Source organism: Ciconia boyciana, chromosome 6 (assembly GCF_034638445.1).
Source record: "Ciconia boyciana chromosome 6, ASM3463844v1, whole genome shotgun sequence".
NCBI lineage: Eukaryota > Metazoa > Chordata > Aves > Ciconiiformes > Ciconiidae > Ciconia > Ciconia boyciana.
In genome coordinates, this window is record NC_132939.1 from 66,296,491 (window position 1) to 66,312,895 (window position 16,405).

Consider the following 16,405-nt stretch of genomic DNA (forward strand, 5'->3'; position numbering starts at 1 on the left):
ACAAAATGTCCTTTTAACAGAATTAACAGGAGTGCTACAGAGTCATATTCAAATACCTTGAAAGTATTCTTGTATTCTCCATCAGGTTCAGTATCCACTAGCTGATGGGTCACTGGTCTTATCTAGGTAACTACTAATACAACCCTCACCCCTACAGCATTCAAAGACAAAGGAAGATAAGCGTTCCTCCCTCTACTTTTGTCTACGTACTGTAAAATTGCAGTGTTTCTTTTATTAAAGAAGAGATATTGTGATAAAAAAACAACCCAGAGAAATAGGTCTTCCTTTGATTCTTAAAGCTGTAGCAGTCCCTTGATATTCCTGCTTCTTGCCGGAAAGCTCCAGATTCCATGTGCCTGTGGAAATTCTCACCCACAACCAAGACTGTCCTGCTGAGTTTCACTGTTCTGATGATATACAGCTCTCAGTAGCTCTCAAGCCATCCCTGAATCGAAACATCTGACATCCAACACAGCCTGAGCAAATCCCATAGTTGGTTTAGAATATGAAGAAATAATCAAATGTGATTCTATTCACAGGTAGAACATACATAATTAACAGTTAACATCAACTCTGTGTTCACAGAACCCTGTCCTATGCTTGTACAATTACACTAACTCAAAGGTACAATCACTCCACAAGGGAAAACTCATTATGTAAACTGTTCACTATACAAAGGGGGTTTGTTCAGTACTAAACAGAAATCAGTTCAAAGCACTTACCCTTGGGGATCTTAGTTCTATTTCTTCTTTTTCACTTTCACTGCTGGAATAATTTTCTTCTGCTTCTTTTTTAACTTCTGTTGGGGGCATTTTTTGTTCCTCTTTTACACTTTCTTCCATTGGTTCCACGTGTTTCTGTATGTCTTCTACCACTTTTGGTTCATTGTGATGGATGGTCCTAAACTGAATGTTTGCAGAACGGCAGTACTCTTCAAAACCATAAAGATACCTATAGGTACAAGTTAAGTTTCATTTATATTTCATGTTTTATTTTCTACTTATTGAAGTGCATAAAACCTATTTTCCTGCCCACAGAAAAGCAAAAGGAGCAGTAACTTGGGAGGGGGAGAACAAAACAAACCCAAATAAACAAAAAGTAAAAAGACAGAGAAGATTTTGAAATGAAACAATTATGCACCCAAGTCAAATGGTTAGAAAGAATACAAGCAGGTGCTTCCCACAAATTCAACTTCACCCCTGTCCAATTCATGACAGTAAAGCCTAAGAATATCTACACTGTTTTGCAAATGCACAATGACAGCTAAAATCAGCCTACTATTAGAATATGGGCACACAAACAAGTTACCACACAGTAACAAATTGCCATGCATCAGCTTGTTCTCTGGTAACTGCCTATGTGCACACTCTAACCCAGTTACAGATAAGAGAAATATGAACTAGCTTATTCCTCAAAGAATAAATATGCAAGTTACAACATACTATCATGTGTCCACAAAACATAATTATTTCCACTGTAACAGCAACCTAGTGCATATTTACCAATTACTCTTTTTATGATAAATACTCTTCTCTGTAAAATACAGACCTTAAATACGTGCCCAGTTCAAATCCCACTGAAGATAGTCTGAATATTTTCATCTTCATCAATATTAACATGAGTTGAGTCATTAGTCATCCCTATTCAATCAGCCAAATTTCCTTAGGTTCGAGACAAGAGAACCTCATTCTTCCCTTTTACTCAAAAAGCCCAATTGTTTCTTGTCAAAATTCCAGGAGGATAAATAAAAATCATTCTTATTTAGAAAATGAGCTTGAAAAGTGTCATTCCTAAAAGGTTTCCATTTCAAAAGTTAAAACACAACTGAAAACCAGGGGTCAGAATAAAAATATTTATGCATTTTTTCATTACAAGCAGTGATTTTACTACTTAATACTGTCACATCCACCATAGCAATGTACATAGTTATGCCCTAAAGCCATTAGTCTACAGATTCCACAAAGATCATATTTAAATATGCAATCTGAAACATGTCTATCTCTATCAACATTTTTCAGGAAGTTAAAGAAACTGGTATAAAATTCTCCTCACTGCATGCAGCATCTACAGATCGAGGACAGAGTCTGCTCTTGTTAATCGCCATAAATTGCAAAGCTGAATTTGCCAAAGCTTTTTTAATAAATTTCATTGTTGTACTCTGAAATGGCATCATCACATGCTGAAAGTGAACACTTCTTGATAAGAAAATGAGCAGAATTCTAATGTATTAGAGCAACCAGAACTTATGCAGCCCTGAGCACTCCCTCCTTTCCTCCACCGTTTCAATCCTCAGCACTGGAAAATGCTCAGAACTGCTCATGAACTGAAGAATGCCAACTACTGTTTCACTAAACTATCAAAAATTGCTTGAATATTGTACATGCTACTAAAAAAAAAGGAAAAATGTTTTCACCACTATACAATATGAGAACTTACTTTCTATAAGCAGTTTTTACATTGTAGGAAGCAGCCGAGTTCAAAATAGGAATGCCAAGGTCCATATAAATTTGCTTCCATACAGCACCACTCTCAATCTTCAGGGGGAGGGGGGGGGAAAAAAAAAAAAGTAAGTCTTCAGGTTTTGTTAACCAAGAACATTAAGGAATGATATCTAACACGGCCACAAGCCACAGACTTTAATAATGAATAGACATATTTAGTTCAGGAAACATCCAACACTTACATTGTCACACCCACCCTGCTGATATACCAGTCTAAAAAGTTTGAAGAGATTAAGGTCCTTGTAGCCCAGAACAGGTGGTTTATTGATAGGAGTACCTAAATAAAACAACACCAGAAATAAGTTATCACGAAGAACAGCAAACTGCTTCTTCCATTCCTTTAGCACACATTTGCTTACTAATATCTTTCTACATTTTAAAATCTACATTTAATAGTTCTAAGATACGTCACAAGTCAGTAGTTTCCAACCACCAATTAAGGTTTTACCCTCTTTTCAATGCATCAGTGATATCTGGGTGGTTTATTAGCATACTGGCACCAGCTGCTTGATAACTATGATTTCTCGACCTCCTGGTCAGATTTGTGCAGTAACCCCCATCCAATTGGCTGCATCCCACTGTTCCTCTCTTGAGTGGGGGAGACAGCCAGAAGTGCAGCAAGCTCTACAGAACACCTGATGAATGCTTGAATATAGCAATGTGCGAAGAGATTAACTCAAAACACTGTGGTCTGAAAGGAATGGGGAAGAAGCAGAAATGTTGGATTAGAAAAAGATACACAGGCAAATTGTCAGAATGTGAAAAAGCACAAAGCCCTAACAGGACATGAATATCTGGGACAGTTCCGGGAAAAAGAAAGAACTCAAATCGGATGAGCCGCAATGATTAATTGCAAAAGGAGAAACTAAAAGTGACTTGGGGCAAGTGGCTGCGTACGTAGACAGTATTCCTCCCAGCAAGAAAGAATATCAAACCTCTTCCCTGCTGCTTCTCATCTTCCTTCATCTTCATGTAATTATATTTGGAATAATGAAAATAATTTTATAGGACTTTGGGAATACTGTCATGATTACACAAATCAAAACATTCATACTGAGAGAACGGAATGTAGAACAAATCTGGTGGGAACAGAAATCTTGCTATAAGGACAGAGGAAAAAAAAAAAAGTAGACAGGTAGGGGAAAGACCCAGTCCTGAAAAAAAGCCCTGTATATTGCTCAATTGACATACTAGCTTAAAGAATATTTTCTGGACTGAGTCTTCAAATTCAGTGCACAAATGCTTTCTTCTTTTGCCTCTACAAGTCCCTGACATGATCCCTACTTGGTTTGTAGTCTAAGAGTGCTTAAGAAAGGGAGTGAGGGAGGAGGAAAAACAGAAAAGGGGAAAGAATCAGGCTACTAGAAAAGAAAGAAAATTGTGGATTAGTCCAGCAGCATAGGATTCTTTTTCCCCTGACACAGCCTCTTATTGCCCCAAGGCAGGTTATTCTCCAGAAACACTAGTTATACACAGGAGGCCTCAAAATTATTTTGGATGAACCCCAGTATACTTTGCTATAATACATGACCAATTTCTAAACCTGTGATAAGAACTGGCAATACTGAACAGACTTGGAACTGTTCTTTTATGATTCTGTGGTCTAGAACACACCTCGTTAATAGGGATGCAGAGCCTCTTTTACAAAGGTAACTTGATTTCCCCCCCCAATTTTAAAACCCAAGAAAAAAAGAAAGGGGGAAATATTTGGACACCACATGCACTTTACATTTTACTCTTAGCTCTGATTATTTCAAATTCAAGTACATCAACATTTGCTGTACTATATGCTGCTAAGGAAATATCATTCAGGTAACTTTTGTCAAGGAAAAAGAAAAAAAAAAAAACGTAAAAAGGCAGTAGGAGTTGCACTTATAATCTACCTCCACCAATGTTATTGCAGGATTAACACAGTATTTGAATTGAAATAGTGAGTTCATGAGTAAACTGAATAAAACAAATATACTCTAAAAGATAAAACTCTTTCCAGGCTTAAATATCCTTAAAAAAAAAAAAAAAGGGGGGGGGGGGGGGGTGTGCAGCCAAGGAACAGAAAACCTTCCATTTTAGTGTCAGTCTCATCACAACTGCAAATGTGAATGGCTTATGCAACAACAGTTCTCCCAGGTCAGCAGGTATATCCTGCTCTCTATACATAGCGCATGCACTTCCAATATATGTCTTATGCCAGGACTTTAACTATTCCAATTTATAACAGTCTCACCTAATTCGGTAAAGAAAAACATTTAAAATATGCTATTTTCTTGTTCTAGCTACTGGACAAAGTAGAATCTTTTAAGTTGCCTCTTCAGGTGAGTACCACTGCTACATCTGCGCATGATTAAGACAGTTCTGCAAGGAGACTTGAAGATGGCACACCTCCCATTCTCTGCTGGTTGAATTTCACCATCCATGAATAGCATCCTCAGGTTCCAGCCTGAGATTAACAGCAGCAGAGTTCCCAGTCATGGCTGTCACAACAAGAAATCAACCAAGAGCTTATTTAACAGGGATTGTTAACATAAAAAAGGTTTTGTGAAAGCAAAACAAAAACAAAACACCTCAGGGAGGATTTGAGTTGCCTTTGTGCACTGTGCTTCAAAGTACTGGAAGCAGACCTGCCACACGTGAAAATGGGAAAAAGTGTTTTTCCTTGCACCAGACTAGCTGTTATCCTTTGTCACTGACATGAGAATATGCTCGTAATAACATCCATTACATTTAAAAGCAATTTTTAAAAGCCATTAAAAAAGTGGACTAGAGATTAAATTAAAAAAAAAAAAAAAAAAAAAAATCCGTGTTACCTCTGTCTTCCATAAACTTGTAAAGCTGTTGGAGGAAGTTGTCCCTCTCTTCAGGATCAAGCTCTTCCTCAGGCTGTGAAAACAAATAGAGTCACAATGAAAACAGAAAATATGCAAAGTAACAATTTATTTGTACAAAAGCCTAACAGCAAGAACTAAACCCAAACCACTTCCCATTTGGCCCTGCACCCATATAATGGTGAAATATGTAGAAAACAAAATTTACTCAGGAGACCGAAGTGTGCACCTCAGGAGGAGAAAAAGAAAACGCAGGTCAGGGAAACCCTCAATCCATGACAGAAAGAAAGTAAGTGTGATCCTCAAAATGAAAACACTAATATACTTAACATATTGTTCTAATACAGAAAAGGTCTGCTATTTACAAGACTGAAGCAGTTCACAGGAACTCTAGGTTTTTTGGTGTTTTTGTTTTGGTTGGTTTTTTGGTTTTGTTTTGGGGTTTTTTTTGAGGGGGGGGGGAGGGGGGGGGTGTTCTTTAACTCCTCTTCCTTACCCCAACTATAGCTAAGGTTGTCAAACAATTCTTTCTCCAACCGATCCTGGTTTTCATGCTCCAGACACTATTCATTCTGTGATTAAGCTCCCATGCTAGATTTCAGTTCATATTTGGAAACACTTTTACAGTCACTTCCATAGTTTCCTGAACACATATTTCCATAACTTATTAATATAAATTCCTTAATTTTATCTTTACAACTTAAATCCTCAGAGATAAACACTTATGAACTTTATGGTAAGCAGTCCACAGTATAAAATAAAGATTTTATTTTATTCAGGTGGAAACAATTAAAATAAAAGTACATTTATCAGGGGGAGGGAAATAATTTCTACATATCTACGTATACTTCATGGAGTTCTGAGATGCTAGCAGAGACCAAGAGGGGAAGGGGGGGGGGGGGAATCTTTTCCCTGCAACGCTTTACGCATGCTACTTTCTTCCTGCCAGCCTGGCAATCATAGGGATTGCTGGTAAGGCAGTTTGCACAAGGAAGACCGCAGCTGTCTTGAAGGAAAGATGTACAGTACGTGTCAAAAAAATCTTATCATTACATTATTAAAAATAACATAAAAGTCACAAGCAGTTCCAGAAGGAAACCAGAATAGCAATTTCAATTTCAGTCGTCTCTGCATTCTGTAAACTTTAAGCTTCAAGGCAGGAAGATAGGCAGTGAAATGTAAATGTATATGCTACTGCCTTGTTAACCAGAAAACAATCTGCCCAGCATCAGAATGAATTTCAGCCCTGCCTGCTTCAGTGAATTCTGAGCTTCAAAACCCAACAGGGATCACCTACAACCAGGCAGAGACAGTATCTGTTTCTTATTTTCCTATTTTTTTCTTGGGACATAATTTGAGGAAATTAAATGAATAATCACAACATTGTACAGCATCAGTTACCATTTGCTCATACTGCATATTATAGGGATTATATAAAAAGAAACCATTATCTATAGAATTATTAAGTTCTTCCAGGTTAACAAATGAATTATTGCTATAGAAACCACAGCTTTTTTCTCTCCATCTAGATTGCAAGCCAACTTCAAGATCGAGAAATTTCTACCATGTACTGTAATGTTTACTGATTAAAGGCAATACAATACAAACTATGCAAACTAAATATATCTAATAACAGTAAACATTCAGAAATATTTCTGAATAGTTGAATTCAAACAATTTCTTTTACGTGGGCATAACACCAAACCAGAACTGTAGGTCAGAACAGCAGAAATGTAGGTTAGAAATAGCACTCTTGCAGACAGAATGTTAACCATTTCATTCATACCAAGTATGCTTTTCTTCAGCTGAAGAAAAGCAAAAAGAAAAGATGAAAAGCTTTTACATTCTTATAGGACCAAGGCATAAAACCTGACTGCAATATTCATCCACCTATGAGAGACATCCTGAATCCTGTACCCACTTCTCTCTGTTGATGGTATATGAGCTAGGTTGCCATCCCTTGACAAAGAGAGTCTGAACCGTGCCTGAACCATGGTACCAGTGGACACCAAATCCTTCCGAGAGATTACTTGAATAAGACCTGAATAACTGTCACCAAGGAATAAATCATGTATCAGCTATTTCAAAGTCTTTTTTTGCTAATGGCCAAAATGAGAAAGACCAACCCTTCATGGATATGCTTACTGAAACATTAAGATACATGGATTTTTAGAAGAGGTCATATTTTTATCAAGGTTATCTGTTTGTAACTGGACATAATGAATTCCCAGGAGCGTCTACTGTTCTGAGTTAGAGTTAAGTTTTATTTTAAATACATCAACTATCATCTAAGCTGCTCTATCAGCAACCTTAAATCTGCACCCAAAGTGAAGAAAACACCTGAGAAATGTTGATGCCACAACCTGCAATCACCATCAGTGACTGGAGAGCTAAAATTCCCAGCATCTCTTTTCAGCAGGCACTGGGGTGACACTGCTACCCTCCAAAACTCACTTCTCCTATCTAGACACTTAAGCCCATCTTAGACTGGGCATAAGTAAGTTCACAGTGACAATTTTTCAAAACCAGTTTCTTTAAGAGAGTTCTGCGTCTCCATTTCATTTTTTCCCTATACAGATGTTGCAAGAAAGGGAGACTCTAGCTAAAGAGAAGTCCAAGTGAGAGGCAAAACAATATGAAATTTTTAAGTGGCAGGAGTTCAAAATTGAGACCTTTCTGTTGTTCAACCAACACCCATAACTAAATGCAACATGAGAAATTTTTTTTTTGTTTCAGAGCAAGAGGCTGAATTTCATTTTTTAAAAAAATCTCCAAGATGCCCTTTTTAATTCATAATTAAAAAGTTGAAATTTTATGGGTTTGAGATTTTTTTTCTGCCTTTCTGACTAGCAGGTCACATCAGTTAGAGAATATTTTGAACAGTAAAACAATGAAATCAACAATGAACATAGGATCTCTGTGTAAGGGACGTACGCCTTTCCCACCTCAACTCCTTATTGCCTTCCAAGTAATACTAACAGTGTTCAAGTATTTTGTAAAATTATTCTGAGAATAACCACCAACAAATAAGCACAACATAAAACCCACAGAAACTTGCAGAAAACTTGTATCTGGCTTTGCTTCATTTGGTTTCAAGCCACTTTATTCACCATGAGTTTTGCCTCTGTCTTTAGCATGATTTTAAACAAGAATGTAACTCTATTATCCTGACTCATCCTTTACTCTACAGAAAGACATTAAAGCTTCTGTGGATGCTAAGCAGTAGAGCCGAATGGGAGCACAAAGGATGAAACAGTTGATTTTACAAAACAAAGAATGAATCTCTACTTACAAGCACGTACACCATACACTCAATCAATACAGGGCTAGGGTACCAGGGACAGATCCTTCTTTTATGTTATTAATAGACTGACAATACCATAAACTCTTCTGTGAAATAAATGCAAGGTAAGAGGAAGAACAATGTGTACAGGATTTGGAGTTCAGAAGAGTATATGATCAAGACAAGCTGCCAGAATTAGAGTTAACATAATTTTGTTGCTTCAGAGCACTTAAATGCGTTTTCATCACTTGCACATTTGCTTTCTGATGCCAAGTTTGAACACTAATTAAGGAAATGAAAAGAATTAAACTGATTGCAACAAGTTAACAGCTTTACACCATGCGGAGATGAGAGCGGTCTTCAAATGTTCATTTCTACCAACAGGAACCAGGAATTCAACCATCCTCAACAATGACTCACTCTAGAGCTGCACCTCAGTTTGCAAATTCTTCGCTCCCCTTTGAGGACTATTCTGAGAATGCCTGTTAGCACAAAATTGTGAGCAAGAAAGTGTTTGTAAAGAACGTTTGTGCATGGTATGATGTAGGCCATGCTTCACAGCCCCAAAACTCCTACAAATGCATGCATGCATGAGAAGGATGATTAGCTAATCAACATTCAGCTGTTTTTTAAAGGCTATTCTGCATATTACACATCACAGCTGCTTAGGTTTTTTTATATATATGTAAATAAACCACTTGTTTCTGGATATCATGCTTCATTAACTTTGAAATTACTGTATTCCTGTATTTAATTTTTAGAGTCAGCTTTTTCAATGTTGTCTTAAAATACACATAGGTTGCAACAGAAATGGACAATTCATGTATTATTTTATGTGGTCTCACACAGTCACTTAGAAAAAACACTACATGGGAAACAAGAACTACTTTGAAGCAAAATGTTAATATTTTAATAGATGACTACTGATAATTTGTAGGAATCTCAAGCCTCCTAAAATACATAATGGCTTTCATATACTCATCCTTCCTTCATGAACTTAGTGCTAATAAAATATATGGTAATGACTTATCATGAGAACTGAAATCCTTGCTTATTTGCAGAATAGGTACATTGGAAAATGCTTCTAGCATTTTCCCTGCTCAACAATGTAAAGCAACTCTGACTGACGTTTCTTGATGCTGTTGTGATGCAAGAACCGTAAAAACTTTAAATGAATCCACACTATTAAACATACTACAGATACATCCTTCAGGTGACTGTCAAAATGAAGACGAAGAGAAAAATCCTCTAAGCATACACCTGGAGGTGCTACCACTCTTTCTTCAATGAGAGGCATGGAGACCAGCTAGCTAGAATTTTTTTCTGGACATTTTTTGCATGTTCGGTTGGGGGGTGGGGGGGGAATGAAAGAACAAGGAACTGATATTAAAGTGGGATAGATATGTTCAAAGAGTCTCTCAAAGATGTGTTATAACCAATTCTACAGGTAAGACAGAAATCCCTTTTTCCAGCTCTTGATATCGTAAAAAGATACAATTTTGAAACTTGCAAAATTCAAACTCTAAAGAACAAATTCCTTACTTTTACTCTGATCTTATGTGAATGTATCTGTTAAGAACATGTACTGAATACATATTTCAAATAACTGCATATTAAAATCTTGATTCTTTTAGAATCATAATGGCCTACAGGGAGACTGACAGGCAAAACCAAATGTTGCCTATACGTTCCCTTGTAAAATGGGGAGTATTTGTCTATTTAATCCTGAGAAACAAAGAGGTATGATTTCTTCCCTGACAGAACAACTTAAATACAAGCAAATACAGTAGCATATATAATCTGATTTTTAATAAAACTCAAGTAATGTTCCAAAAGCTTCTATTTCTATGTGGAGATACTGGAGTTTAGATTTTCTTTTTCCTTTTAGCTGCAGTGCATTCTTTGACTGCCAAATGTACCCTCAAAACACAGTTAATTCTCTTAATTCTGACATGTTGAAAACTGGGTAAGAATCAAAAGCAATATCCAGATTTTTATCTGGATTCAAAACAATTGTGCGATTCTTTAAATTTTCATTTGATAACTTTTTGTATAGTACCTCCTGATTTTTTCACTTTTTGTGATACATGCAATATCTGTTGTTATTCAGACCTCACACTGTGAATTAAAAGTAATCTTGAGTAGCAGCATGTACTGCAATTATTGCCAAAAATCCAATAATTTGAACATGCTGAGCAACTCAAATGTAACGCAATCCCTGTTAAAGTCCACGACAAGCAATTTCCACATTTTCCTCCTTCATAGTCAACTCTGGACCACACAAGTGAGTTACCACTGATGAAGAGGATCAGCATCTCACCACCACCATATTGGTTCCCACTCCTTAGCTTACAAAAGCCATCAAAAAACAACCATGTAAAGCCTGGAAACCTTGTTGTACCAATTCTACCATACTCTCTAAGATGTCATGAAAGGCAGCACAATTTGAAAGACACTCTCTGTCAAAACAAAGTTATAGATTTTAACCTAGCTACTGGAAAAATGGTAGGATCTATTATCACCAGCTACAGTAGGTCTCTCTGCTCCATTATCATTATAAAAGATCCTACTTCAGAAAAATAGGATCCTTTCCATTCCCAGAATTAGACTCTTCTGACTGACTTTATGCTCTCATTATAGATTAAGTAGGTCTGTGCCAATTTGATTGATTTAATGAAGGCCTCTCATGGCTGGTCAGCAGCTGGCCAGGCCTTGACAGCAAAGCTGCTGTGCATTTCAGGAGATGGGGGTGGGGGAAAAGATAATTTTAAAAATCTCCCTCCCATCTCCAACAATATAACAATTTGCAGTTCTAAAACAAAAGGTCCACTGAGAACATTCTGGCAGAGGATGGACAGAAGCTATTTTGACCTTGATTAATAAAGGAGAAACTCTACAAAATGTAAATGCAAAATTTGAGTAATTCAACATTTGTAGTCAGATAAACGCAAGGCAGAATAATTCACTTGTCAATTCTCTCTGCAACCAGTACTACTGCCTTTCTAAGGGAAAAGAAAAAATAAATTATGATAAATTCCCTAAATGCTCTATAATTGTAATTAGAGCATGGCCCACAATTAGAATATGTATTGTAACAGTTGAATCAGGAATTTAATGGGCCCGAATGACAGTTCTGCTCTGATATAATCTAAAAAGATTAATATCTATCCTCTGCTACATAGCTTCAGCATGAAGATGCTCACCTTATTTTTACATGCCTACTTGTCACCTGGAAATAATGGATTCTATAGCTTTTCCTACCAGCACATCTACCTGTCTGGAATCCTTTGCTTCACTACTCTACATTTAGATTATTCTTTAAAAACAACGTATATTTCTTTTACAGGAATGCCTTTTCTTTTCTTTTTTTTTTTTTTTTTAAACCACCAAGCTCCCCCCTCCCCCTTCTTTGTTTGAAACACACAGCACTTTTATGCAATAGCAATGAAAAAATTATATTACAAATGGATAACAGAAAACTAGTACAGCAATCCTTGATTTTTAATGACTGATATTCTGCAATTTTAACCAACGTTAATACAAACAGACCAATACAGACTGCAACAGTTCACACCCTGCAAAATGTGGCCTATTCAGTCCTTTTCACTGCAAACAGAGGAAAAAACCCAGAGGATTTTATATTCTGCACACATCTATCCTTATATTTATCTAATCATACCATTATTCTCAGACAGACATCTACTCCATTTTCCAGAGCACTGTTATCAAGGCATAAAATTATCACCTAAAAATAGACTCTTATTGTCTTTTTTTACCTGGAAAGATCTATCCTGGCTGCATGCTCCACCAGACAGTTCCCAGATCAGAAAACTAAGTCAAATCCGCATTCTTAACAACGATGTTAACATTACAGATTAAAACACAGAATCCTTACCTAGGAGCTGCATTCTTTCAAATGTAAAATGGTTTTACTTCCTTTCTATCTAATCTGCCCACTGCCTGGACATATTTCAGCCTGACTTCCAAATATTTGCTGGCTTTCTCTCTCCCTGCACGGCATCCGCAGTTATACGGCATTACTTACATTCTCTTCCATATAAAAAAATAAAAAAATCAGACATTACATGAAAGGCAAAGAAAAGAGACAGCCCATTTCAAAGCATCTGGCAAGCCTCCCCCTGGCCGGCGGCCAAGCCTCCGCTCCAGCGCCCGCTCCCCCCCGCCACCCCCCGCGCATGCGCACTGCCAACCAACAGTCGGTTGCCGTGGCAACGCTGTAGGCCGCCTCCAAGTACGACCCGCCATTCTGCGCTCCGGCTGACAAAAACGCACGCTGCAGGGGAAGCGACAGGGAAAGGGTGTTTGACCTTCCTCAGAAGACAAACTTCACTTGATTTTTTTCTGTATAAAGAAAGGAGTGTTTCCGAGCGTGTTGTGAAAATCGCACGAGAAAAAAACCAAACAAATCCCACAACCAACCCCCCCCCACCTCCTACTTCTAAATATAACATCAAGGTTAAAAACAGGTAGCAGAAATAAAAGGAAGTTCTGTAAATACGGTTTTAATGACATGAAGAAACTGGCTAACTTTGTGGAAAAGGAGCCACTCAAAGTATTCCAATGCAGAAAAAACATTTTACCCTAAATATCAGACAGAAAGTCCATCCACGTTGTAGCATATGATGGTAATACTGGTTTTAAGAAAAACCTAACGCTTTCAAACTGAAGTCCTGTACTGCTCAGATAGTGTTTTAGGCACCAAATAGCTTTAACAGGCACTGTGCATTAGCTCATACTTTCAGTCAGCCTGCCGCTTTTGCTTTAATAGTTTGTCTTTTTTTTTTTTTTTTAAATCAAACTACTGTTTTCAGAACCAAGTTACTTTTTACATAAGCTACATATAAAGTACAAAAGAAAAATACAAAGTTACTTTTATTTAAGGTTGGATTGCTACTATTGGGCTCAGCATCAATTTTTTTGGTTATGTCTCTCCTGATCCAGATTCTTTCTATCACTCTTCTCTTAAATTCTTAATTTCTGAGATTTGTCTCCAGTTTCTGCACTGGATAATAAAAGGCAACCTGCCCCTGCTCATAAATCCCACTACAGACGGCTGCAGCAAAGGGAACATGAACAGGTCTGAAGACGTTGAAGTGAGTAAGCCACGTCTGAGAGTAAAATGTTGGAAAAGTGCAGGATCTTCAGGCACGCAAGTTATTAAATTATCTTTGAAGAGTGACTGAAATCGCCCAGACTTACCAGTACTTCTTCTGTTTTCTCTTCTCTTTTTTCTTCCTCTTCATCAGTTTCTGCAGCAGCTCCATCTTCCTCATCGCTGCTAGAGGACTCCAGAATTTCACTTATGTCCATTTTCCAGTTCCGAGGAACACCCTTTGTGTTGAGAAACGTGCTTGCCTCCTGTAGCCCTACAGAAGAAAGGGCCCTGGTTTTACCTCATCCGCAGTATCCACAGTCACTAAGCATTTTTAATTTCCTTTTCACCTTCTTGTAAATTACAATGCCAACTTAAACCAAAAATGGAAATAAGTGATAAAACAGATACTTCAGCTTTAAACATTCAGTCTACACACTTTACATTTTGAGCCCGTCAAATTCTAAAAATCAAGTATCGGCAACTCAAGGAGTTCAGAGTTGAGACATCCATCCCACACACATCATCCAGTTGTTTTCTAGGCATAGGTCCCCATGAACACTAAGATTTATACCTATGTATGTGAACAGTACCAAAAATAAGCACCTATACTTATGCATACATATTCTATGCAACTGTGAACTGTTCTGCTTCTGTAATAAAGCTATTTTAAAAAAAGCAAACCCATCAATTAGATCAAGTACCACGATTTACTTTGTTCTTTTCAAAATATCTTCATGTCTTAAAGTTTAGATTGAAAAAAAATGGCAAATGTTTTGTTTAAGAGCACTGCCTAAAGAGATGTTACATTACTGTTTGGAACAGAGGAAAAATACACTAATGAATAAGGCCGTGATAGGATGGGGAGAAGTCACACTTGTACAACGGGAATACCTCAAATTCTTTTCCTGGAAGAGGTGGTCCAAGGGGGAAAACAACAAAGCAAAGCAAACCCAGATAACCCCCAAATATACCCCCCAGACACAATAAAAAACTGTAATAAAGAGGAATCAGAAGAATACCCAAAAGAGGGACATACTGCAATGAACCATTCACAGTGTTGCTGGAGAAGAAAAGGCATCAGTTTTTAATAGCTGCTGACAGAGTAACCTCCAGGAAGTTGTCCAAGTTCTTTTTGAAACCATTAGTACCTTTGGTTCCACCATATTCCCTCATGGCAATGAATGTCACAACCCAATTACGTTCTGCACGAAAAACAAAATCCCTTTCTTCAATTTATCTTAAACCTGGCATCTGATCATTTTTTTGGCTGTTCTAAAGTTCTTGTACTGTGAAATAGTTATTAAGAAGAAAGTATAAGTGAAATCACTAAGAATTACATGAAGCAATCAAAAGCACCTCAAGCTCTCATTTGTGAGTATCTTGTTAAATCTTCACTTGTTAAGGAGCTGTTCCACACCTTTATGCAAACCAGAGGAACCATTGTTGTTGAGTGGGGGTTTTTTTGTTGCTGGTATTTTTTAAAAAATTTATTTTATTTTTAATAAATATATTTTAAATATTTCTCCTTAACAAATTTTGTGTTTTGAGGTCTGATTGGGAGAAACAACACTAAAAGTTTAAGAATTATTTACATTAAAGTGAGAATCTGGCTTTTACAAGCTCACTAAAAAGATGGATTATTGTAGTCATATTATCCATCCATCCAGAAATCAAGTTCTGTAATTATACTTTTCAATCAAACATTAACCACAGGCAGGCTGTTCTAATGAAGTTTACACCTTGCTGTCTGGGTATTTTTAATGTAAAGACAAGGAGTTTTGAGCAATAGCACAAAACTTTTGTTTTAGGAGAGGTAACTATATATTCCGTTGTTCAATGACATTTCAAATACTCTACCTTGAAAATATTCTATTCACTTTCCATGAATTCGGAGTGGATCAAAAGAAGGAAATAAAAATCAAATAAACAACACTTCTGCTAGGTGCTATTTTAATAATAAGGCAGCTATGCCCAAAGTTTCTCTAACTGTTTCTCAACCGTTTCTCAACCGTTTCTCAACTGTTTGTAAAATATCCAAAAGCAATTATCAGAAATCAACAGGCCAACATTTATCTCCAAAAGTTGAAAGTACTACGGCATGAGATTACTTTTTTAAACACCTACAATTTATTCTAATTTACCTTTTTTAGGAGAGGACTCAGATTTTGGTAAGTTTTGAACATCTAGTTCTTTAATGTCTTTTCTTGCTACTGAGTAACTGAAAAAGAATAAGGTTGTTATTATTTTTAAATCACAGTAAAGCAAGGATTTGATTTAGAAAAACAGTGATTTCTAAAATTTTCAAGATTTAGCATTCATTTTCCAAGCTCTTTCTAACAACTAAATGCATAAAGCATTTGTTATTGTAGGTCCTAATACAAGATTCAAAACCAGAGTAAGTTTCCAATCTTTCTTTGAAACTCAGACACTAAAAGAACCCTTGTAATTAAGAAAATTTTGTAAAGCTTCTTTCTTTTAAATGTTTAACCTGCACAAATTTGCAAAGGTAAAATACTCTACATAGGCAAAAAACATTTTCTAAATTGAAAATATTCACATCAATCAACAGTTGCTACCCAAAACAGCAATCTAGCTAAGAAGAAAGAAACAAGCCCTCTAGTTTCAAAATGCATTTCTACTAGCACAGAACAGTGAAGCCAAATTCACATATCTGCATTGATAA

General features: G+C 36.7%; 1 protein-coding gene across 8 annotated transcripts in view; it reads right to left on the minus strand.

Annotated features, from left to right (window-relative positions):
• ARID4A (AT-rich interaction domain 4A) overlaps window positions 1-16,405 on the minus strand; it is a 61,869-nt gene that overhangs the window by 20,625 nt on the left and 24,839 nt on the right. For all 8 annotated transcript variants that reach the window (XR_012043202.1, XM_072866160.1, XM_072866153.1 and 5 more), the window contains exons 10-15: window positions 15,864-15,940; window positions 13,827-13,993; window positions 5,306-5,378; window positions 2,684-2,778; window positions 2,437-2,534; window positions 723-951 (exon numbers count right to left, since the gene is read on the minus strand). Coding sequence is in view for 7 of the 8 variants with exons in the window: in XM_072866160.1 (XP_072722261.1) it covers window positions 723-951; window positions 2,437-2,534; window positions 2,684-2,778; window positions 5,306-5,378; window positions 13,827-13,993; window positions 15,864-15,940 (739 nt within the window). In the remaining variant the exon portion in view is untranslated. The remainder of the gene's footprint in view (window positions 1-722; window positions 952-2,436; window positions 2,535-2,683; window positions 2,779-5,305; window positions 5,379-13,826; window positions 13,994-15,863; window positions 15,941-16,405) is intronic.